Genomic DNA, 23,682 nt, shown 5'->3' on the forward strand with positions numbered 1-23,682 from the left:
AGTAGTTTGCTTGCATTTTTTTTCCCTGCAACCAAGAAGGCTAGAAATTTATTTTAAAGAAAACAAACTGAAGATATTTCAGAGCCCTAATGAGCCTGCATATATGAAAATTGGAGGGTATTTTTTTCTTTCCCAAGTTACAATCGTACATTTTCAGATATACCGGTACACACATATCCATGCATGTGGATATATTGAAGAAGAAGAGAAAAAAAACCACCCAGAAGAATACTTACTTTCATTTTGACCTTAGCACAAGCAGCCACACTTTCTTTGCAGCTTTTATGGACAATGGCACCACAATCTGGGGAAAACAAAGAGCACAATTTTTAATGTGTAGCCAACGAGAAGGTTAGACGTCATAGAGGGTTCATATTCCTGAAGACAGATACTTTTTCCTGGACTTTCTTTGAGCTCACTTAAATTTTTCTACATATTTTCATATGTGCTAGTCGTTCCTGACTCTAGGGGGCAGTGCTCATCTCCATTTCGAAGCCAAAAAACCAGCACTGTCTGAAGATGTCTCTATGGTCATGTGGCCAGCATGACTAAATGCTGAAGGCTCACAGAACACTGTTACCTTCCCATCAAAGGTGGATCCTGTTTTTCTACTTGCATTTTTACATGCTTTCAAACTGCTAGGTTGGTAGAAGGTAGGACAAGTAATGGGAGCTCACTCCATTATGCGGCACTAGGGATTCGAACCGTCGGACTGCTGATTTTTCTGATCGACAAGCTCAGCATCTTAGCCACTGAGCCACCCCAAATAATGATAAATACAGATACTTTTTCCTAGACTTTATTGGAGTTTGCTTAAATTTTTCTTTACCATCTTTAAAACTTAAAAAAAAAAAAAACCACACCACAACTTGAGTTATTAGCTAAGTCCTGTAAATTCTTGATCAGATTTCCACCAAGAATTTCTTTGGAACAGGCAGTGGTCAGCTCTTGCATCCAGAATAAAAAAAGAGATCGCTGAAAAGCATATCTAAAAGTCATAAAAGTGAGCAACCTTTTCTCTTCTCCCAGCATTTGGAAATAAATATGCGTTTGAAAATATCCATAGTTGGGGGTCATTTTAATCTCCTAAAGGAAGCTGTTCAACAAAGCAGGGGCCACCATGGAAAAGGACTACTTTCTAGTCCTCACCAGCCAATACTCTTGGCTGATGGGATTTGTAGTGTACCCATTCTAATCCTAGCCATCCTCTTCAACTGCATTTGCAAGCTTAGCACCAATTAATCAACAAGCATCTCAAGCACCATTTCAACTTGTAAGACTGCAATACTGTCCCAATGCCTTCAAGGGGTTACTCCTATCAAAAGGAAGGCAAATTGCTGGACTCTTTCTACAGTTGTGTGGTTGGGCAATAGAAAACCTTTAATGCTCACTCTTATTTTTGCCTTAGTCAACACTAGTCAACTGGCAACTTCAGGTTCCCAAAGCAGGAATTTGTCCTTGAAGGTAACATGATTCGGTTTCAGTTTTCTAAACCTGAAGTGGCACATATGGAGGGGAAATTCTTCATTGAGTCATTACCAATTATCCAGAAACACAACTCACATATAGACGCATAGCGCTGCTTAAACAGAATATATAGAGAGATTCTGTTTCAGAATTCAACTGATAAGTTCTGTTAACAACCAGGAAAGGTCAGGATTCTTTAACAGAATTTTGCAAGGAACTTCCTCCATGCTTTTTGCATACACTGATTTGGCCAGAAATCAACTAGAGAAATGTACTACTGGCAGTAACAAAAATAGTAGTAATGTCAGGTGTATTTTACTAGAACTTGAATGGAATATGAAAACATTTTGGACACATTTTTTGCTTTCAGGTAGTTTAGTATTTCTTTTTAATACTGTCTGATCATACAAATGTATCCATTAAAGGATTAAAAGATTAAATTTCCAAATGAAAGCAAAAGCACTAAAAATGAAGACGTTTCAGAAATTAAATTAACTAACCCGCTCAGTCAAACTGCAGTAAGAAAACCAAGAGGAGGATGTTAATGTAAACTTTGGATGAAAACTGTCAGAAGCTAAATTTAATGTGACATGCATTAACCAAATGAAAGGATCACACAGCAGGGCCCAGAAGCCTTCTGGGAAAATTAAGATGACAGCATCTACTTTGGTATTGATTGCTGGTGTCTCCCTGAATTGGACCCTGCAGTTATATAACAAGCATTTAGAAATGTATCTACCCTCTTTCCCTGAAAATAAGATATGGTCTTATTTTCTTTTGACCCCCAAAATAAGCACTTGGCCTTATTTTTGGGGATGTCTTATTATTTTTGAGGTGCAGGAGGCGACGAGCATGTTCACCTCATGGCTGCTGCTGTGTTGCAATATTTTCAGGGAGCGCTTATTTTCCGGGGAGGGCTTATTTTAGCACATGCACTCAAAAGCCCGATAGGGCTTATTATCCGGGAAGGTCTTATTTTGGGGAAAACAGGGTAGGTTTGCAAAGGAGGAGGCTGAGGTCTTCAGTGGTGGTCCTTGTTAGAGCAGAGACTTTAACCCAATGATTCCAAATCCTAGGTTTATGTAAAACCCCACTTAATTAGGATCAGATAGTATAGTAAAATCATTTACTATAGTACTAAGCTAAAACAATTCAGATTCTCACTAAATGACCTTGGAACAACTATCATCTTTTGACCTAATGGTAATTTCAGTGATGGTAATTTCATGCACATAATTATTTTCAGAAACATATTCTACTACCTATTCATTCCAGTGCGCAAAGCAGGAGGGAAAAGAAATGTCACTCACTTGCACAGACGAATGAATCTTTGTTGAAGGGCTTGAGACAGTGGTAGCAACTGATGGGACCCACGGTTGAGATGGCACTGAAGAGATGGCCATTTAGTATCTTGTTATCTTTGTCTTTTTCCTTGGTGTCTTTATCCCGTTCCTTCAGTTTCTCTTTATCTTTATCTTTCTCCTAAAAAATAAAAAAGTGTACAGAGGACATTCATAACATAAAATGCTCTCTTTGTGTGTATGCAAAAATGACACACACAGGAAGAATATATTCAAGGACAACATCATCAAGAAATGAGTTCCATATGCCAAAGATGCAAGCAGTTGTCCTTCAACTTAATGTCCACCAAGTCAACTGTGAGTCATTGGCTGCAGACACCTAGGGGCAATGCTGACATTACTTTCAATAAGTCCTCCTCACCAAGACCATCAATATGTAGGAGCATAATAAATGATCTTATCCTGAGTCAGAACTATGTGAATTATGTGGCAGAAGACATCCAGGGTTTCAAGCAGGATTTTTTCCAACCTTTGAGAAACAACCTGCGAGTTCAAACCATGAGAGTTCTATCACCAGATTTTATGAACTTCTAGAAGAGATGGTTCTATTTTAGTGTGAGAACTGAGCTCTTCAGGGTTCTGCAAATGTAAAACGTTGAGGTTAGTGCCAGGAAGAAGAAAGGCTACCTTGACTTTCCTCCTACATACTCTTAAAACTATAGCATCCAAGACAAGGTAGAGGTAAAGGTTCCCTTTGCACATATGTGCTAGTTGTTCCCAACTCTAGGGGACAGTACTCATCTCCGTTTCAAAGCCGAAGAGCCAGTGCTGTCCGAAGACGTCTCCGTGGTCATGTGGCCAGCATGACTAAATGCCGAAGGCACACGGAATGCTGTTACCTTCCCATCAAAGTTGGTCCCTATTTTTTCTACTTGCATTTTTACATGCTTTCGAACTGCTAGGTTGGCAGAAGCTGGGGCAAATAATGGGAGCTCACTCCGTTATGCAGCGTTAGGGATTCAAACCACTGAACTGCCAACCTTTCTAATCAACAAGCTCAGCATCTTAGCCCCTGAGCCACTGCCTCAAGACAAGGTAGCTCCCTCAATTCTTCAAAATTACTCTTTCAATCAAGAAAATTTTAAAAAAACTAACGTTAAAACCAATGTACCACAAAGAAAGTTTCCCATAAAGAGTGAAGGGTATGTGATAATATTATCCACAGATAGAGGAAGATGGAATTTCAAGAAAAATATCAGCTTAATTGGAATGAGTGAGAATGCAGTTTGGAGACAACTGTATATCGGTAGCGTTGATTTCATTGTTGTAAACTTGGATTTTTCCTCCCCAATAAAAGCAAAAAAAAGAAAAATGTTTTATGAACCTCCCTAAACTTGCCAGGTGAAGGAGGAATCCTGGTTATTGTTGCTGGTAAAGTGAATCAAAATAAGTAGCTCATGGCTACTATGAATTATACAACACCCCCTTACAAATAATATTCATGATAGGAGCATATACGTAAACATATTAAATTGAAGGGGGGGAGTATTTCAGGCCAAGCTTCTCCTCAAAGAAGCTTTCATGTCCAGATGAGGTTGGGATTGCAACTTTTAAAAACCCCCTTATAGATCAGCTACAGATCAGGTTGGCAGGTAAGCCCTGGGAATTGCAATCCCCAGACCAGGGATTGGCAACCTTAAACAATCACAGGGCCACAAAGGCTTCCTACCCGGACGTCCCCTGTTCAATTCTGAAGCCGACTGGAAGTCTGCTTCCCCCACCATAGAGTCTCCTCCAGCACGGCATTCTTTTTCCCCTACCAGTCCTAACCAAAAGCCCTATCAATTGTGGAGCAACAGGAAGCCGCAGCAGAGGGATAAAAGAGCTGCAGATTACTGACCTCTGCCCCAGACAATGAAGAGGTTAAGATCAGCCTAAAGATCACTGAGGGAAGGGCATGAATTCTCCCTTCCATCCATTTTAGTCTGTGTTTTCCAAGTCATGAAGTGGAAACTCCTAGATTTTCCTCAGAAGATTCAAGGTAATACCTTAATCTTCCAACTTTGGACCAAATGGAAGGGGTTGAGGACCATCTCCTTATTCTGCTCTCATTATTTTTATATCCTGGTCAAATTAGCCCTCCAAAAAAGGAACTGGCCTCAGGACCACACTTTGTTTAGGATCCACCTCCTATTTGCATGTGGATTACAAAAATGATCAGTTACCGCAATAGCAATAGCGCTTAGACCAGAGGTAGTCAACCTTTTTATACCTACCGCCCACTTTGTATCTCTGTTAGTAGTAAAATGTTCTAACCGTCCACGGGTTCCACAGAAATGGTGATTTATAAAGTAGGGAAGTAATTTTACTTTATAAAATTTATAAAGCAGAGTTACAGCAAACCCCTACCACCCACCATGAAAGCTGGAACGCCCACTAGTGGATGGTAGGGACCAGGTTGACTACCATTGACTTAGACTTACATACCGCTTCACAGTGCTTCATGGTCCTCTCCAAGCAGTTTACAGAGTCAGCCTCTTGCCCCCCAGCAATCTTGCTCCCCATTTTACCAACCATTTTATCAGCAGAAGTAGCCTGCACTACTGCACACTAACCACTGCACCACAGTGGCTCAGAAACCTTCTTCATAAACAACTGCCTGTCCTTCTATAACAATCACCAACACCACTTTCCTATATTTTTGAGGGTGGTGGTGGTAGTGGTCTTTCAAGTCAGTGTTGACACCCTGAAGTTTACTCGATTTCAGAAGTGATTTGTTCTGGCCCGCGTCTTTCTAGGACTGACCTAGGATGACGAGTACCCCACAAAAAAAGCTGGGCCCAGAACTCATGGCCCGGATTCTTCCGGATTCTGTTGTTGCCTATCACGGGCGCAATGGCCAAATTGATCCATGATGTATAAAGGCAAATATCTCTTCAATGGTAGTTTTTACACTCTTGACTGTGTTAGAAGAGGCTAATGAAAGCTAAGAGGGTAATATATTTTACGTTCTGGAGATCACAATGTCTGAGGATAGTTGAAGATTAAAAAAAAGATGACAGGTGTAAGTCTGCTCACGAGGAAAGGCTCTGAGCTCCCGGGGTAATACATGCAAATACAAGTAAAATGTTATGCAGGATTGCTCTCTGTCTGTCTGTCTCTCCCTCCCTCCCCCGTCTCTCTTGGCAGAAGCCCCATCAGAGGCTGAGCACATACCTACAGCTCTGACTGTAGCCCCTCAAGGCAGTCTTATTGGCTTTCCTGGCATGCAGTCAGAATTGGAAAAAAACAACAACACGGGGTAGTCACCCGTGTTGCAACTGACCGGTCTAAAGCCACAGTGCTTCTTTGACGCGTGCTTAGCAAAAAAGGAACCTCATGAAATTTCATGGGCTTCGTTTCAAGTCGACATAGCATGGCATTGGACTGCTTTAACATCCACTCTATGTTTACTCTTGTGCACATTTTTCTTTCCTTCCCTAGCATTCCCGAGTCTCCAAAGCCATAGCCATACTCAGAAGAACAATCCAAGAATACTTGAATTTTTTTAAAAAAAATATTTGAAAGACCAACAACCCAAGCAGACAACAAGTGAGGAAAGCTACTTGGTAAGCAGTAAAGCTGAGAATGGCCGGAAATAACTTTAGAGGAACAGGTCTGAATCTGCCACTGTTTCTTAGCTTGCAACCACTGAAATTTGCATCCCTACCAAATATGTGAGTGTCATTCAACAGAAGCTTGGTTGAGTGAAGACCATCTACTCTAGAAATGACCAAGTTGAAGCAATAGCTGACAGAGAATACTCAGTATTAGAGATATTCAAAAGAGAATTTATATCTCAAAAATAATCCCTACCAACTATGCAAGAGTCATTCAACCTAGGCTTCGTTGAGTGAAGACCATCTACTCTAAAAATGACAGAGTGGAAACAGCAACTTGACAGAAAATATTCAGTAATAAGGTAAAGGTTCCCCTCGCACATCTCTTGTAGTAATTCCTGACTCTAGGGGGCGGTGCTCATCTCCATTTCAAAGCAGAAGAGTAAGTGCTGTCCAAATACGTCTCCGTGATCATGTGGCCGGCATGACTAAACGCCAAAGGAGCATGGAGCGCTGTTACTTTCCCACCAAAGGTGGTTCCTATTTTTTCTACTTGAATTTTTACATGCTTTCGAACTGCTAGGTTGGCAGAAGCTGGGGCAAGTAACGGGGGCTCACTCCGTTATGTGGCACTAGGGATTCGAACCGCCGAACTGCCAACCTTTCTGATCAACAAGCTCAGCGTCTTACTGTGTTGCTTCTTCCATCTTCTAAGGTTAGCTATATTTGGGAGGTTGGAGGTTGAGAGACTGGATGGGAAAAAATGTCTAAAAAGCTGCCCATTATTATTCCGTTCCCAAGAGACGGTTCAAATGAAGCATGGCATCAGTTTGAGCACTCCAGGGCTGCAGATAGGGCCTGCGGTTAGAGCATTTCATGGCTGCAGACGGATCTTCTGTGATTAGAGCAGTCCATGGCTGCAGATTGTGTTACTCTGCTTGTTAGTATAATTAACAGAGATATTCAAAAAACGAATAATTTATATTTCAAAAATAGCACTTGATTCTCCCTCATACAAGCCATCTTGGATACTATGGGGAATAGAAATCTTTGAGACTTTGAGAAACATTCACCTCAAAGTTATCCTCCTATATTAAGGATCTTGGGCCTAGTTCTCCTTGTGGAAATACCCACAGACCGACCACTAACATGTGGAAAGTACATGACCAAATGTTGCCTCCCATACAATGAAATTCAGTCCAGTAAAATCAACATAAAGTTGAAAACAGCTAAATGCTCATGTTTTTATGGCCATTAGCAGTTTTTGACAAATGTGCGTTGGGATCTAAAACTCATACAGTTTAGAGCAGTGTTTCCCAACCTTGGCAATCTGAAGATGTCCGGACTTCAACTCCCAGAATTCCCCAGCCAGCTGGCTGGGGAATTCTGGGAGTTGAAGTCCGGACATCTTCAAGTTGCCAAGGTTGGGAAACACTGGCTTAGAGCAACATGTTTCATCTAAGTGAGGCTTTATGCACACATGAGAAAACCTTCAGTGCCCCAATAGTTTCGCAATTAATATACGCAGCTCGGTGAGTAAAACACAAAATAGAACGACTTTTTTTTTTTAAAGAAGAAACCAGAAAACGTCAGCCGTGAATTTAATTGCTTCATACCCAGTTCTAAGTCACTGACCAGCTGACGAAGCTACAACTGTCAGGATTGACACATGTTGTTACGTCCTGAACCACGGAGGATATCACAGGTTCATACAATGTCTTAAATTTAAGCCTTACAATTTAGTATCTGCATACCTAATGTAGAAATGGAGTTTGAATCTTTGGTCCCTATCAAGCTCCCTGTTTTCCCTACTATGATTTCTTTCTTTCTAATATTATTTCTTCCATTTCTTTCTTTCGTTTTTATTTAAAACAGTCACAAAACAAGACAAAGCCCTAGTCTTAAACATAGCGCTTAGCAATAGCACTAAGACTTATAGGCCGTTTCCCAGAGCTTTACAGCCCTCTCGAAGCGGTTTACGGAGTCAGCCTATTGCCCCCAACAATCTGGGTCCTCATTTTACTGACTTCGGAAGGATGGAGGGCTGAGTGAGTCAACCTTGAGCCGGTCAGGATCAAACTCCTAACAATCAGCAGAGTTATCATGCAGTACTGCATTCTAACCACTGCACCACCATGGCTCTTACAGCATGGCCTGTAATTTTCAACTCTGGGACACCCCTCCCCCCATCATCCTCTTTTAATGACCCCATAATCCCTTGCGGGGTTGAGTCTGGGCAAATGAACTGAGCTGAGTTTTTACTGGCCGGATGCCCTTCCTGTCGCCAGTGTGGAGTTTTGCTCTGCAGATGTATTCTCAGTGTGCCCAGAGAGAGAAACATCTGCCTCTACCTAGGATTGAACTCACACCCTCCTGAATGTGAGGCAAGAGCTCTTATCTCTAGGCCACGACACCACTCAACTCTGGGACCCTCAATGATTCTATCATGCTCAGACAGCTTAGAAAAACACAACACTAAGTAACCACAATATAGGAAGCTGAGAAAGTCCAGGAAAAAAAACAAACTTAAAAAATGAATAGGCCAACCGTTCCATAGGACATCTATTTCCACTCAACGGAAGACCCTGAATTTACTTATCATGGGTCAAGATGGAAGCCATGTGAATATCAGGGAGAAACTGTTCCAGAGAGCAAGCAGAGAAGACCCAGATGCCATCAGGTAATAAATAATTTAAAGGATGCAACTTGTAAAGTCAACATGAAAATAAAATGATGGACATCAGACACCACATTTGCCATCTTAAGGTAATTTGTGATTGCTCCCTTTATGACAACCATAACATATTCTCAACATCCCAGACACAAATCAAAGTCTGTGATTTCGATATCTAAAAACTGTGTGTGGGTATATCAACATCCCCAGGTGCTGAGATGATCTTCAGAGACATTTCTTCAGGTTATATCCTCCAGTTCTTCCTTCTCTCCTTTTTGTTTCTTTCAATTCTTAAATTTAAGTGGGTCTGTTCCCGCATCCTTTTGGACATCCTTTTTCCAGAAAGTGTCATAAAAATATTTTTACCCACACAACTCCCCTGAAGTAAGCATTTTTTGCATGTCCCTTTATCCCAGAAATGTCCCATCATAAATAGCTTCCCCTGAACATAGTGTATTTTTCTACCTCGGGTTCACTAATGTGCATATTTTAATGTGGAATTTTTCTTTATGAGGGAGGCATTTCTTCAGTTGAACAAATGCATGTTTTGGAGTGGGGTGCATTAGCAAAGTGGTATACGCACACTGAGAAATGCATAAGGTCTTAAGACTCCATTCATATGGAGAACTTACTCCATTTTTCTCTCAACTCCTAAGGTGATGCATGAATTTCCTAACTGCAAGAGCAATCAGCCAATGGAAGAGCTTAACTTCAGAAGTTGCGGATGCTCCATCAGTGGAGGCTTTCAAAAAGAGACTGGACAACCATTTATCTGAAATGGTATAAATAGGGTCTCCTTTTCTAGCAGGAGGTTGGACTAGAAGACCTCCAAAGTCCCTTCCAACTCAATTATACTATATTCTATGTTAAAGTCTTCTTCAAAAATGTCCTCCTATTTCTGAAACTCATGCTTGTGATTCATCCTTTTCTCCCTCCCTTTCAAACTTTTACACATGTTAGCCTGTTTTAACAGAAAGTTCTGGGGCCTGATAATGTCCCATCTCCTGGTTGTGTTTACAGCCATTGACAGTGACAACTTTCCCAGCTGCTGTGTATTTTAATTTTTGTTTTGATGGAAATCTGTTTTTAATTTACTTTAAGATTACTTGCAACCCAGAGTCACTGGCTGAGATGGGCAATCACACAAACTAAATACAGTTAGAAAGACATTCCCCATGGACAAAGCAGGAAAAACATGTTAGATTGAGTTAGAATTTTCTTTTGCTTTACTTCAAATACCTGCATTAGACTAGGATGCTAGTGTTTCTCTGTTTTGACAAGTCTTTTTATATGCTCTTTTGTTATTTTTACTGTTTTCAAAATGCTAACTTTCTTTGTCAACCACTTAAAGATCTATGATAATCAGGTGGCTTAAAAAATCTAATAAGTAATAAGGATAATCAGTGCAGTCTGCCTAACAGGAGATCTATCAGTATAAGAAGGAGATTACTGTGCTCTGAGAACAAAGCTGTGTGAATGCAAAGCATATTAAATCTATCGCTTCCTTTTGATGTCTGCATGCATAAAAATACTTGGCTGCTTCATTTGACTCTTAAACCCTCTCACTCAACAAAACACAGTCATTCAACAACTTATTTCTAGTTCTCTCGCCGTCCTTCTGCCCAGTAACAGGAATTTACTACTGACATTTTGAAGAAAATGTTCCTGTTTTGAAGAAAAACATTGTCTTAATTGTTTTGGTTTGATTAGTTTGATTAGGAAGGCAGAGAGCTACCACAAGCAGATTTGAGTCAGAAAACAGGAAATGGTGTTTCACGGGTGCAAAAAAGTATAAACAACTATAAAGGCTGGAAAAAAAACCACAGTGCCCTATAATTTGGAATTTAACGAACCACAATTTGTTATATGTGAGAGATATATAGAAATGAATCTTCTCCAAACTGAGAAGGAAAGTAGAGCAGATTGCCAAATTGGAATGAAAAACAAGGATGGGAGAAAGTCCAGCCTAGAACTCTCGCCAACATCTTAGCACCAACTGATGCAATCCAGACAAATCAACCAGGCCTTTCCTTACCGCCAATGGGGCTGCCACCACTAATCCTCACTACCCAAGCCAAGATAGAAGTTTACCTCCGAGTGGAAAAGTCCAATCAGTTTCACGGTTATATGGGGCACGTCCGAAAACCGATGCCACTTGTGGGACATGCTGCCCAATGTCGGTGCCAGGCAATCTGCCCAACACCTATCCATCCATCACGTTAGAGATAAAACAAACCCCAAGCACCGATCCTGTTCAGCTGCTCAGCCTGCTGTCATAAAAGGAAGTCAGAAACAAGTTGAGCAAGAGAGAAGGCTAAAGGGGAGGAGAGAAGGAAGAGCTGCTTCTTCTGAGCTTCCTCAAAGAACAGATTAACCCTTCAGGCACTGGAGATGTCAGAGCTTGAGATATTCAAGGGATCCAAAAGACTTGAGGGGACACTTGGGAAGCAATGCATGGAGGTGCTGCAGATTCCCCCCCCCCCCTTTTTCTCATATCTTTGCTAATGGGCAAATTTCAAGAATTGAATGCTAAAGCAGAAGAGGCGGATGATGGTTGATGCATGTCTTCCTGGAGAGAGAGAGAGAGAGATTCATTTACACGACTTAAACATCTGTGTTTTTCAGGCGGCAGAAGTACGAGCAGGGTGGTAAACTTCCTGTTTTGCTTCCTCTTTCAAGATTTTTTTTCCCTATCTATTTTAAACAAAATCAGAAAAAAAAAGAAGACGAGGAAAGTTAAATACCTTCCACACATCTAAGAAAAATCTGTATGCAACAGTTTAAGGTGGAGGGAAAAATCTCCTTTCCAGGTGAGAAAGGTAAACTTCATCATAATTCCTAAACAGGAAGAATGGAGAATTTCTGGATTTAGAGCAGAATCCAGAAATAGGGAAGAGAGGAGTGCCAGTCAAAAATAAAAGCTGGTCGATGAAATTCTCCCCCAACCAAGATTGGGAAGAAGGTAGATTTTCTGAAACATGTTTGGGTTTATCACTCCAGTGCTTTTCACTTAGAGATATGTTGGCATTGCAATTTTCAGTCAATCAATCTTTATCACGGTCAATGGACCTTGCCAAAGGGGCACAATCTCAGCCCATACAGTATTTTTTGAGGGTGCTGCTGTCCAAGGGCTAAAGTCATCTCAAGGACATTGCTGTCCAATGGCTAAAATCATCTCAAGGGCATTGCTGTCCAATGGCTAAGTGATCTACATATCCGGTCACAGCTTAGCCACTTCAGTAACTGCTCATACATAATGTGATATTATTCATCATTTTATTCATCACTTGTATTGTACGTCCTTAAAGTAATTCACTGTACCGGTGTTTTATATTTTGATACACATTTTATATGCTGATTTTGTGAATTACATGCACTAATTGCTGTATTCTGTTATGCCATGTGAAATAAATAAAAGGTATGTAGATATTGTTTATGTCTATATTATACTTTACTGTATATTATGTTATGGGGCCCAAGACAATTCCTCTTCACTCAATGCGGGCCATGGAAGCCAAACGGTTGGATACACATCATCTACATATTTCTCTTCATCCTTGAAGTGGTTGAAAAGTCATGACATCAGAGAAGAAGACTGAAAGGGGACTGTACATCTAAAAGACTGTGTCCTGAAGATTATTTGTTCTGGTTTACTGAATGTTCTCTCCAAAATAAAAATCTACCCAAATCAAGAAAAATAGGAGCTGCATAGGAAAGGATGCTTTGAAATGGAGACAATTGCTGTTCCAGCTAGTTGATCTATCCACAGACAGAGGAACTTCAAAACACTCATAAAATTTAAATGGGTGCCTCCAAGCGGTGAGTTTCCCTTGCGCAATTGTCAAGTAGTGTTGTAACCATTCCAAAAGAAAAAGAAAAAAAAGGATGATACGTCAAAACAGATTTCTTCAAAACTGGTGTTCGACAATGACATGTAAGTCCATCAAGTAAAGGAACCACCTGACGTTATTCTGGATTTGAGGGACTGAACTTTTACTGGGAGCTGCCCAGGGTTTGTTGGAAGGATGGGTAGCTATATAAATACCTTAAATAAATAAAAATATAAACAAATAAAATAAAATTTTCCCATTAAGAATTTGTCCTCCTTTTTAGGGGTGAGAGATGAAGAGTAGCTCCAGTGGGAAAGTCAGAAGTACTTTTGCATTTTAATTTGATTATCCAAAGGGGGCTTTGGCCGATTTTATTTTTAAATATAAAAGATGGCATCTATAATGATCAATGAAAGATTGCAATAAAATTATGCTACTTTTACAGAAAAAGCATTTTTTTAAAAAAATGTTTTTTTAATAGGAATAGAATAGAATAGAATAATTGGAAGGGACCTTGGAGGTCTTCTCTTCTACACCCTTTACCACTTCAAATGGTTATCAAACGTCTTCTTAAAAACTTCCAGTATTGGAGCATTCACAATTTCTGGAGGCAAGTTGTTCCACTGATTAATTGTTCTAACTGTCAGGAAATTCCTCCTTAGTTCAAAGTTGCTTCTCTCTTTGACCAGTTTTCTCCCATTGCTTCTTGTCCTACCCTCAGGTGCTTTGGAGAATAGCTTGACTTCCTCTTCTTTGTGGCAGCCCCTGAGATATTGGAAGACTGCTATCATGTCTCCCTTAGTCCTTCTTTTCATTAAACTAGACATACCCAGTTCCTGCAACCGTTCTTCATATGTTTTAGCCTCCAGTCCCCTAATCATCTTTGTTGCTCTTCTCTGCACTCTTTCTAAAGTCTCAACATCTTTTTTTAAGTTGCAATGCTGCCTATAATCACTGTAAGGCGAAGAAAGATTATCTTATAAACAAGATTCCAATTCTACCTGTGAGATCATAGTAGAGAGGAAACATCTACCTCCACCAAAGAAGAAGTACTGGCCTATTGCAATGGTCTGGTTTTCTAAACTTCTAAAGCTTTCTTGCCAAACAGAATTTTCTTCCACCACTTCCCAGAAGAACAAGCTACAGTAATTTTCAGCTCACTCTTGACACTTCATCTTCCGAGTACAAACAGGAGAAAGTGGTATTTTCTGAACAGGTGCAAAACACACAAAATGAACGCAAAGTTTCTACAGAAAACCTTTTATCCATTGATCTTTACTAAAACACCGTTGTGGCCGTGACTTGGCTGGGTGTCGCTCAAGACACCTGCCTCTTCCTACAACTCAGAATACAGTGAGGGTGGTATGTTGGACTCCCTGATTTGATGTGTGCAATTTACAGAATCCTTATCAGTCCCCTGGTGATCTCATTACCTTGTGATGCGAATGTTACAAATTGACTCAAATCACGATACAAAGGATGATGGAATCCAAATGCCAACAGCCTCCCTCCAAACCCCAAAATGACCACTTTGTTGTGGCTTGCCAGTGGTCAGCAGAACTGGTGGCAGACTCAGACAGTGAGAAGGTTGGGGATGAACATGGGCCAGTCCTGGAGTCTGGGGAAGACTCTGATGAGTGCTCTGCATCGGAGGCAAAGATGGGGACAGGGCCTTCTGACAGTTATCAGCTGTCTTTAGACATAGGTGGGGCAGAAGAACAGCTGGACCCTGTTCCCAGTGTGTGCTTGTGCAGAGCTGCCAGGAGAAGGGAACAGCTAAAAAACCAGGGTCGACTCAGGAGTAAAGCCACAGGTGGACCGTGAATGACCCCTGCCATAGGGAATAAAGAGGAGCATAAGGAGAGGGGAGTTTGCAGGAGACAATTAGTTCAATTCATTAGGGTGAAAATCTGTTCCTGACTTTTTGCCAAGTATTGTCTGCTACAGAGTGGCATTTGGAAGATATCGGCCTGGCAGCTCTCCAAGTCTGATAAAGGTCTGTAGTGAAATCTCTTGAAAGATTGTTAGCCGGGGCTTTGCTGGAGAGGAATTCACTTTAAACTAAATTAGACATGATGGCAGTGTTCCAATATCTCAGGGGTTGCCACAAAGAAGAGGCAGTCAAACTATTCTCCAAGGCACCTGAGGGCAGAACAAGAAGCAATGGGTGGAAACTAATCAAGGAGAGAAGAAACTTAGAACTGAGGAGAAATTTCCTGACAGTTAGAACAATTAATCAGTGGAACAGCTTGCCTCCAGAAGTTGTGAATGCTCCAATACTGGAAGTTTTTTAAAGAAGAGATTGGGCAACCATTTGTCTGAAGTGGTGTAGGGTTTTCTGCCTAAGCAGGGGGTTGGACTAGAAGATCTCCAAAGTCCCTTCCAACTCTGCTATTCTATTCTATTCTATTCTAAATGAAAGGGGTTTTATCAGGATGAGGAGTCGGCTTCGTACTTTTGGGAAGCCTAGGTCAGAACACCATTAAACCCCCCGAAAAGTTGCAGCAAGCACTAGCAGTGTTTTATGCAGAAGGACAGTGGATTCTACCCAGAAAGAAGATATTACATGCTGAACTTTTGGGATAGCAGAGGTCTTTTGTCCCAGTTCCTGCTGCTAGATTTCAGGTTCTGGTTTTAAAAAAAATAAAATAAAAGCAAAACCGTTTCCCCCAAATTTGCCCATTCTGATATAATCTCAACAAAAGTTGGGATCGAAGCAGGACAGGTCCAGAGTTGAAGCTCAGTTTAAACATTATCCCTACTCAAACAAACAATAATAAACTATACTGATAAGATTGGGTTCAGATAAGAGGCTAAATCATAATATTGTTTGTTTGTTTGTTTGTCTGTTTTTAGAGTAGTACATTAACACAGCCAACAGCAGTTTGCTTAATAAATCATGTTTATATAAACCAAGACTCAGAGAAACCAACCTATTGCTTCAAGAGTTGCTTATGTGCATCTTTTAAGATGGCAATAGGATCCATGTTTCCCTTAGATCTTACAGCATGTTCTGAACTTGATATTAAAAAAAGACAGGATGCGTATGTGCATGTTGTGTCTGTTGCTCCAGGACATCACAATATTAGTGTTAGAAGAGGACAGTCACCAACCTCATTCTGGGAGAATTTCAAAATGTTAATGGCCTAGAAAGTTTTCCCTGGCTAAGGACCAAGAATTTTAATGGATTCATTTATCTTTTATGAACTTGGTTGGACGTGAGATTTTCTAGGTCTTTTTCTTTCTAATACCCAATGTAACAATTTGATACAATTTGCAGGAAATGAAGGTCAGAGTCTAGAACAAGAGATTCATCTAGGTTTCCATTTTATGTATGTCTAGTATCAGACAACAATCCTTCCATTTAAACCAGCTTGGCTTTTTTATTAGCAGAACACAAGACATGTTGCTTTCAATGAAGGAAGTTTTAAATAGGTAACATTTCTTATATTTTTCCTAAAAATTGATTGTATGTGTGTGTGTTATAGCCATTCTGGATATTTTTCAGGGGTAGTCTAGGGAGAACTAGAGTTAATTAATAGAAGGTTTGAAAGAATAATCCAATTTTCCTTTAAAATTGTTTGAACAAAACAAAGAAAAAGAGAGGAGCTATGGTAGCCCAAATCTTTAGATAAAGGTAAAGGTTCCCCTTGCACATATGTGCTAGTTGTTCCCGATTCTAGCGGGCGATGCTTATCTCCGTTTCAAAGCCGAAGAGCCAGCGCTGTCAGAAGACGACTCCGTGGTCATGTGGCCAGCATGACTTAATGCCAAAGGCACACGGAATGCTGTTACCTTCCCCCCAAAGGTGGTCCCTATTTTTTTACTTGCATTTTTACATGCTTTTGAACTGCTAGGTTGGCAGAAGCTAGGACAAGTAACAGGAGCTTACTCCATTACGTGGCGCTAGTGATTCTAACTGCCAACCTTTCTGATCATCAAGCCCAGTGTCTTAGCCACTGAGCCAACACGTCCCTTCATCCACATCCCTTTACCATGCCTCTTAGCCACTGAGTCACCACGTCTCTTCACCACGTCCCCAAATCTTTACCATGTTCTTGTTTGTTGTCATTAGCATAAAGTCATAGCTGCAGTTGGAAGGAAAATGTTCCTAGTTATTTTTACATAGGAATCTCTTCCTTTCCTGGTCATCTCCTTACCAACAGGTTTAAATCAGGATGGACTTGACAACCACCGAAACAACCGCTCGCCTAAAACTCAACATAAATCGTTCTAAATTTGACTGTAAAAAATATGATTTCTGTAACAGAGTTGTCAAAGTCTGGAATGCCCTACCTGATTCAGTTATCTCAGCTACAAATTTTCAGAATTTCAGTCACAAATTGACTTCTGTGGACCTCACTTCATGCTTAAATAGTCAGTATAGGGGGCGTGCAAAAGTGCGTTAGCGTGCCTATCGTCCCTGTCGTTGAATTTTTATTCTCTTATTCTTGTTCTCGTTTATTCCAATAAAATAAAATAAATAAACAAATAAATGTAAGGACAACATCCCTGATCCTCAAAGCACTCGTCTTGGAAACATAACCCCTGGGTTTACTTACTTTGCTCTTCTTACTGCTGGACATTTTATTCCTGAGGTAGCTGAAGGTACGGCTGACTTTCGTTCCACTTTTGCCTTCCAAATCTTTTCTTGAGGGGCTGGGGGGCTGGAAACTGCCACTCTCCTCGCTGATGCTAAAAGCCAAGAGATAAAGCATTTCAGGCAATGCACAAGAACTCATCCGTTGCAAGTTGGGGACACAGCATTTTCATCTGAACCTGCCTAGGGTGCAGTTCAAGATACAGAAACAATTTTAAGGAGAAAGGACCAAAGTTTTCTTCAAACCAAATGTTCCCCCGTCCAAAGGTGGCCTCAGTCCCCATATTCTCAAGAAACCTGCTACTGAGTTGAAAATTTGAATGTATCATAGGAAGGAATTACTGCCTGCAGAACAAATGTACTTAATTTTTAAGTACAATTAAATCATGTCAAAGTCATTTTACCCAATTTTCAGAATATGGTCTCTCACATGTTTCTTAAAGGCTGAAAGTGGCCCTTGATCAATCAGTCAACCAATCAATCAATCAATCAATCAATATCAATCAATTTCTTTTGTGATTAGTTCCAATCTTGATTGCTCAGCAATACTTCCTTTTCTACAACAAAGAGCTCTTATACCTTTATCAACCCCAAATCAGTAAATTTGGCAAGCTTTTTGATTATAATTCAGAGATATGTAGATTTAAGTTTTCAATCAGTTGATCAATGGGCCATTTTTTTACATAAAAATGAACCTTTAAAAAAAAAACCACTATCACCACCAATGGTCCTCTTTGTTTAAATTCTTGTTGAATTCAAGAAAGGAGCAAACTATATTTAGAACATGTTTAAGATATTAATAAAAAAAAAGTTCACCTTTGAGTCAAGGAGCTGTTGAAGGATCGGATGCCTACAAAAACACACGGAGAAAGAATTCGAGTTAAAAATCCTCCAAAATCAAAACATATATAGTAATATGTGTGTGTAATTTTATTAAAACATATGTTCCAATATGACAGGATGGAGAAAATGCCACCAGTGCCAGATGATGTTTGATTCTGAATTCATCCAATACGTGTTAGCAGGATAAGAGTTGACTATGATATCTAGAAGACCATACTCTTTATTAAGATTATAAATGAGCAGTTATGTTGATTTCCTCCTCTCTTTTTATGAAGATAGTTATTTTGAGAACCAACTGATGGGACCACATCTAGAGTCAATACTTCAGAGTCTTCCCAAGTTGTCTTGTGGCCCGCCAATGGCCAGCAGACCTGGCAGCAGATTCGGACAGAGAGGAGGTTGGGGAGGAACATGGGCCAGTCCTGGAGTCTGGGGAAGGGTCTGATGAGGGCTCTGTGTCGGAGGCAGAGAGGGGGCCAGGGCCATATGCCAGTCATCAGCTGCCTTCAGAGTCAGACATCAGTTGGGCAAAAGAACAGCTGGAGCCTGCTCCCAGTGTGAGCCTGCGCAGAGTTACCAGACGAAGGGAACAGGTAAAGAACAGAGGTCAACTTGGGAGTAAGGCCACAGGTGAACGATAAATGGAGGAAATAAAAGAGGAGCGAAAGGGGAGTGGAGTTTGCAGGAGACAATGACTTAATTGGTTCGTGATTCTCCAAGACTCCTTGCCAAGTTTTGCACATATCAGCCTGGCAGCTCTCCAAGCCAGATAAGGTCTGTGACGGTAAATCCTCCCTTTGTTGGATGTGAATGAGAAGAATTCACAGTAGAATTCACAGTAAATTAATAAAAGGGTTTTTTGTCAGGACAAGGAGTTTGCTGCATGCTCTTGGGAAGCCTAGGCCAGATCAAGTTGGTGTCTCTGATTATTTCAGGCAATCCATAAAAAGAACAAATACAAACATGGTTCAAAATCTAAACAGTTTCTTTCACATTTCCCAGCAAAAATAGATTAGAGAAAGCAGTCAAATAGGTAATAATTTAGGATAATTGCTGGGGAGAGTCAACAAGCTGAAGCCAACAATGCTCAAGACTTAAGTGCGGAAGATTTTCTTGTGAGTTTTATACCCAGGCAGAAAGGTTGGAGATCACATGAAGACCTTTGCAAAGGACAAAAGAAACATGCTTTAAGGAGTTGCCTTGGTAACTTTCTGGTAAGAAATTCAGCCAAAAGGATTCATGTGGCACTTTTAAGCTGTCTGAATCCGAACAGAAGTTTCCTACTGCAGATGTTCAAGATGTACATATTTATATTGTGATGCACACGGAGACACAATTCGAAGTACCTCCCTTTGAAATTAATTTATAGTTGTTTTATTTGCTTAAAAGATTTAGTTTAGTTTAGTTAGTTTAGTTTAGTTTAGTTTATTGGTCTTGTATGCCGCCCACTCCCGAAGGACTCCGGGCGGCTTACAATAAACAAGGGAAGGGGATAAATAGACAAAACAACACTTTAAAATACACAACATTCACAGTTACCATGGGGCTGGGTATTTCAAAAGCCCCCCGGCCTGCTGGAGCAGCCAGGACTTAGTGGCTTTGCAGAAGGCCGGGAGGGTAGTAAGGATCCGGATCTCCATGGGGAGGTCGTTCCAAAGGGCTGGAGCTGCAACAGAGAAGGCTCTCCCCCGGGGAGTTGCCAGCCGACATTGGCTGGCAGATGGAATCCGGAGAAGACCTAGCCTGTGAGATCTGATTGGTCTATGGGAGGTAATCGGCAGGAGGCGGTCTCTCAGGTACCCAGTTCCAATGCCATGTAGGGCTTTATAGGTAACGACCAGCACCTTGAAGCGGGTCCGGAGACTAATGGGTAGCCAGTGCAGCTCGCGGAGGATAGGTGTAACGTGGGTGTACCTAGGTGCACCCACAATCGCTCGCGCGGCTGCGTTCTGGACTAGCTGAAGTCTTCGAACACTCTTCAAGGGCAGCCCCATGTAGAGCGCATTACAGTAATCCAGTCTTGAGGTCACAAGGGTGTGAGTGACTATCTGAAGGGCCTCCCGATCCAGGTAGGGTCGCAATTGGTGCACCAGGTGAACCTGGGCACTGTAGGTAGGTTCATGATGTGCCAGGGATATTGAAATTTCTGTCCTTCAAATTATACCATATTGGGGGGGGAAATTAAACAATCCCCCAATGGCAAATCCTCACTCCTTCAAATCATCCCAAATCCCTCAAGGCAACCTTGTCTATTCCTTGACCATAAATGACCACGTGTTCCTTGGTTTACATTTATAGTGGGGTTATTTATTGTTGTTGTTGTTTTAAATTGTCTTAACTATTTCCTCATGATCTGGCATCAAAAGGCAAGGAGAACAAGAAGGATACAGGATTTTATCTTGCTTGCCATTAGAGGAAGGCAATTTTTAAAGGGTGATTTAAAAGGATTGCTTTAGGAAAATCTCTCTTTAGAAAACAACTAACTTGTGTCCAGGGATTTGTCCTAACTATTTCAGGATTTAACCACCTCCAATAATGAGCTTATCTCCTGATTAAAATCTCCCTTTCACATTTATTTCCTAAGAAAAAAATGTTATCCAACAACCACAACAAATTCATTATTATTATTATTTTTCCCAAGGATACGCTGCAGGGAAGCTCCTTCTAATATTTCTTAATTTACATGTTTCATGCTCTTTCTCCTTTTCCACTTCAGATTGACACTGAGTCTTTATTGATTAGCCCCTTGGGCAATATCAAAGTGCAAAGTTCCAAACAAATGATTACTAATATTTGATAAAAAAGGAAATAAAATGGAATTTGATAAAATACAATTTTAAATGGAATTGAAATAAAATACAGTCTAAAATGAAATTGGAATAGAATGCAATAATTTAAGCTACAGATAAAATATGATAAAATTATATTTTGGTGTCTCCCCTGCAATCTACCCCAATCAGTCTCAGATATGCAGATCCCCAACCGAACCATTTTGCTTAAGTACTGTGCTGTGTTAATTGTTATTTTCAGGTTCTGGCCGCACATAAGGGAAGTTGTTTTGATATGGGGATCCCAATGGGGCCTTCGTTTGGTATATGGACCAAGGTACCGGTTTCTCAGCCCCTTATGCAAGCAACAATCAAATAAAGTGTGAGCTAGGTCTTCTACATGTTTCATAAAAGTGCTGTCTTTTTTTTTTTCTGAACACCTGTTCATGTGAAATAACCTAAGGGTAAGTTAGTCTGCAGCAAAATTTAATATTTTTGAACACAAGCAAGTACAAAGAATCACATCAGCGTGGAGTCCAAGTGGGAGTTCCTACATGCAAATAGATAGATAAATAAAAGATGATACGGCAAATCTGTGGATCATAACATCCTACGCATGAGTTCTGTATCACATAACATTCCTTATTGACCCAAGGGGCAAAAGGAAGAAAAGGAACCTTAGGAAAACCTTGTAGGCCAAATAACAGGAAAGTAAGCTGAAAAGCACTTGGGCTAGAATTTGCAAGCGGCAGTGAAGACAAGTGAAGAAGACAAAGCCGTTCAGCCGAGACTGAGCCGCTAGCTAGCATTTGCGTTCAACCAAGTCATGCCAGATTCTGAGCTTCTCCATGGAGCACTAAGCAAACGGCAGCATCCTTTTGCCCAAACAAGAATACTTACTCTCCAACTTCTCCTCCTCATCACTGGAAGAAGAGTCAATAGAAAAGACAGTTTTAGACTTAGGAATGAGAGGAGAGATGCTGAAGGAGAAGAAAACTCGTCTAGGTGGCTGAATCCATCCCTGGGCTGAAAAGTGGGTTAATGGCAGAGGTTAGAGCATGCCGTTTCGACACCGACAACAGACAATAACAAAGAAAAAAGGAAGAACGGCCACAGCGGGGCAAAGGAGACAGCAAAAGGCATGTTTACAAAGCAAAGCAAAGCAAAATTTACAGCAGCAAAAGTAAGGAAGTGTTTTGTTTTTTTTAAATGGAGGGGAAGAAAAGGGAGGTTGCGTTGTATGCAAAAAAAAATGCTACAGGCAGTCCTCGACTTACGACAGTTCAAAGTTACAACAGCATTGAAAAAAAATGACTCATGGCCATTTTTCACATTTGCGACCGTTGCAGCATCCCCACGTTCACAGGGTTTACATTTGGACGCTTGGCCACTGGTTCATCTTTATGACGGTTGCAGCATCCTGGGGTCACATGATCCCCTTTTGCAACCTTCTGACAAGCAAAGTCAACAGGGAAGCCAATTCAACTCAGCAAGCGTGTGGCTAACTTGACAATGGCAGCGCTTCCCGTAAACAATGTGGCAAGAAAAGTCGTAAAACGGGACAAAACTCGCTTAACAATTTTTTTTTCACTCAGCAAGATCGATTTTGGGCTCACTCGTGTTAGTTAAGTCGAGGGCTACCTGTATTGATTTGTGACAGTTTCCCTATAAGGCTTTCGTCACTACACTGTAAGCTGGAAATGTGTCTCTTTTTAATAATCTAGAGGTAAAGATAAAGGTTCCCCTTGCACATAAGTGCTAGTCGTTCCTGCCTCTAGGGGGCGATACTCATCTCCATTTCAAAGCTGAAGAGCCAGCATTGTCCGAAGAAGTCTCTGTGGTCATGTGGCCGGCATGACTCAACACCAAAAGCGTGTGGAATGCTGTTACCTTCCCACCAAAGGTGGCTCCTATTTTTCTACTTGCATTTTTACATGCTCTCGAACTGCTAGGTTGGCAGAAGCTGGGAGAAGTAATGGGAGCTCACTCCATTACGCAGCGCTAGAGATTTGAACTGCCGAAATGTCAACCATTCCAATCGACAAGCTCAGCATCTTAGCCACTGAGCCACCATGTCCCTTATATTTAATAATCTAGTACTAGCCAAAAAAAAACCAGCCTCTGACCACTACAGCCCTTTTCACCAGTTTGAACGACACCCTAACCAGCCTATGTGTCACTGGAAGAGATTACACAACAGGATCAATTTCGTGGGATGGACATCACCTGTTTATCTCTACGACAAAATTCCTCAACCTGAGCTCCCAATGAGTGTTCTCTCCTTCCTCCAGAAGCCATGGCTGGACCCTATTGCCCTGGATAATTTTTACGCAGTCTCCAATCTTCCCTCTGTCAACCCTGAAGCTGACCTGACCGAAGCCATCTTGAGAGTTTCACTGGAGCTGAGGGATAGGGAGGCGGAGATTAGAGATAGCTGGGGTGGTGTAGCCAAAATAAAATACTTTCTCTTGGGAATCAAGGACGTTCTCACACCTAGACCATGGAAGGGAGTAGTGAGGTCACCAGACCAGTGGATGCTGCTTTGATTGGGCCATATGACTGGTTGTTTGGGGTTGTGAGAAAACTTTAACTTTTAATTA

General features: G+C 41.0%; 1 protein-coding gene across 2 annotated transcripts in view; it reads right to left on the reverse strand.

The window, feature by feature from the left end:
• AKAP13 (A-kinase anchoring protein 13) overlaps positions 1 to 23,682 on the reverse strand; it is an 81,896-nt gene that overhangs the window by 39,614 nt on the left and 18,600 nt on the right. Inside the window, exons 6-9 of one of the 2 annotated variants that reach the window (XM_032233522.1) lie at positions 18,288 to 18,321; positions 17,434 to 17,566; positions 2,778 to 2,949; positions 237 to 304 (exon numbers count right to left, since the gene is read on the reverse strand). In XM_032233522.1, coding sequence (XP_032089413.1) covers positions 237 to 304; positions 2,778 to 2,949; positions 17,434 to 17,566; positions 18,288 to 18,321 — 407 coding nt within the window. Of the gene's footprint in view, positions 1 to 236; positions 305 to 2,777; positions 2,950 to 11,132; positions 11,304 to 17,433; positions 17,567 to 18,287; positions 18,322 to 23,682 lie in introns of those variants that run through there. The other variant, XM_032233523.1, reaches the window with a different exon arrangement.

The sequence above is a fragment of the Thamnophis elegans genome, chromosome 16, assembly GCF_009769535.1.
Source record: "Thamnophis elegans isolate rThaEle1 chromosome 16, rThaEle1.pri, whole genome shotgun sequence".
NCBI lineage: Eukaryota > Metazoa > Chordata > Lepidosauria > Squamata > Colubridae > Thamnophis > Thamnophis elegans.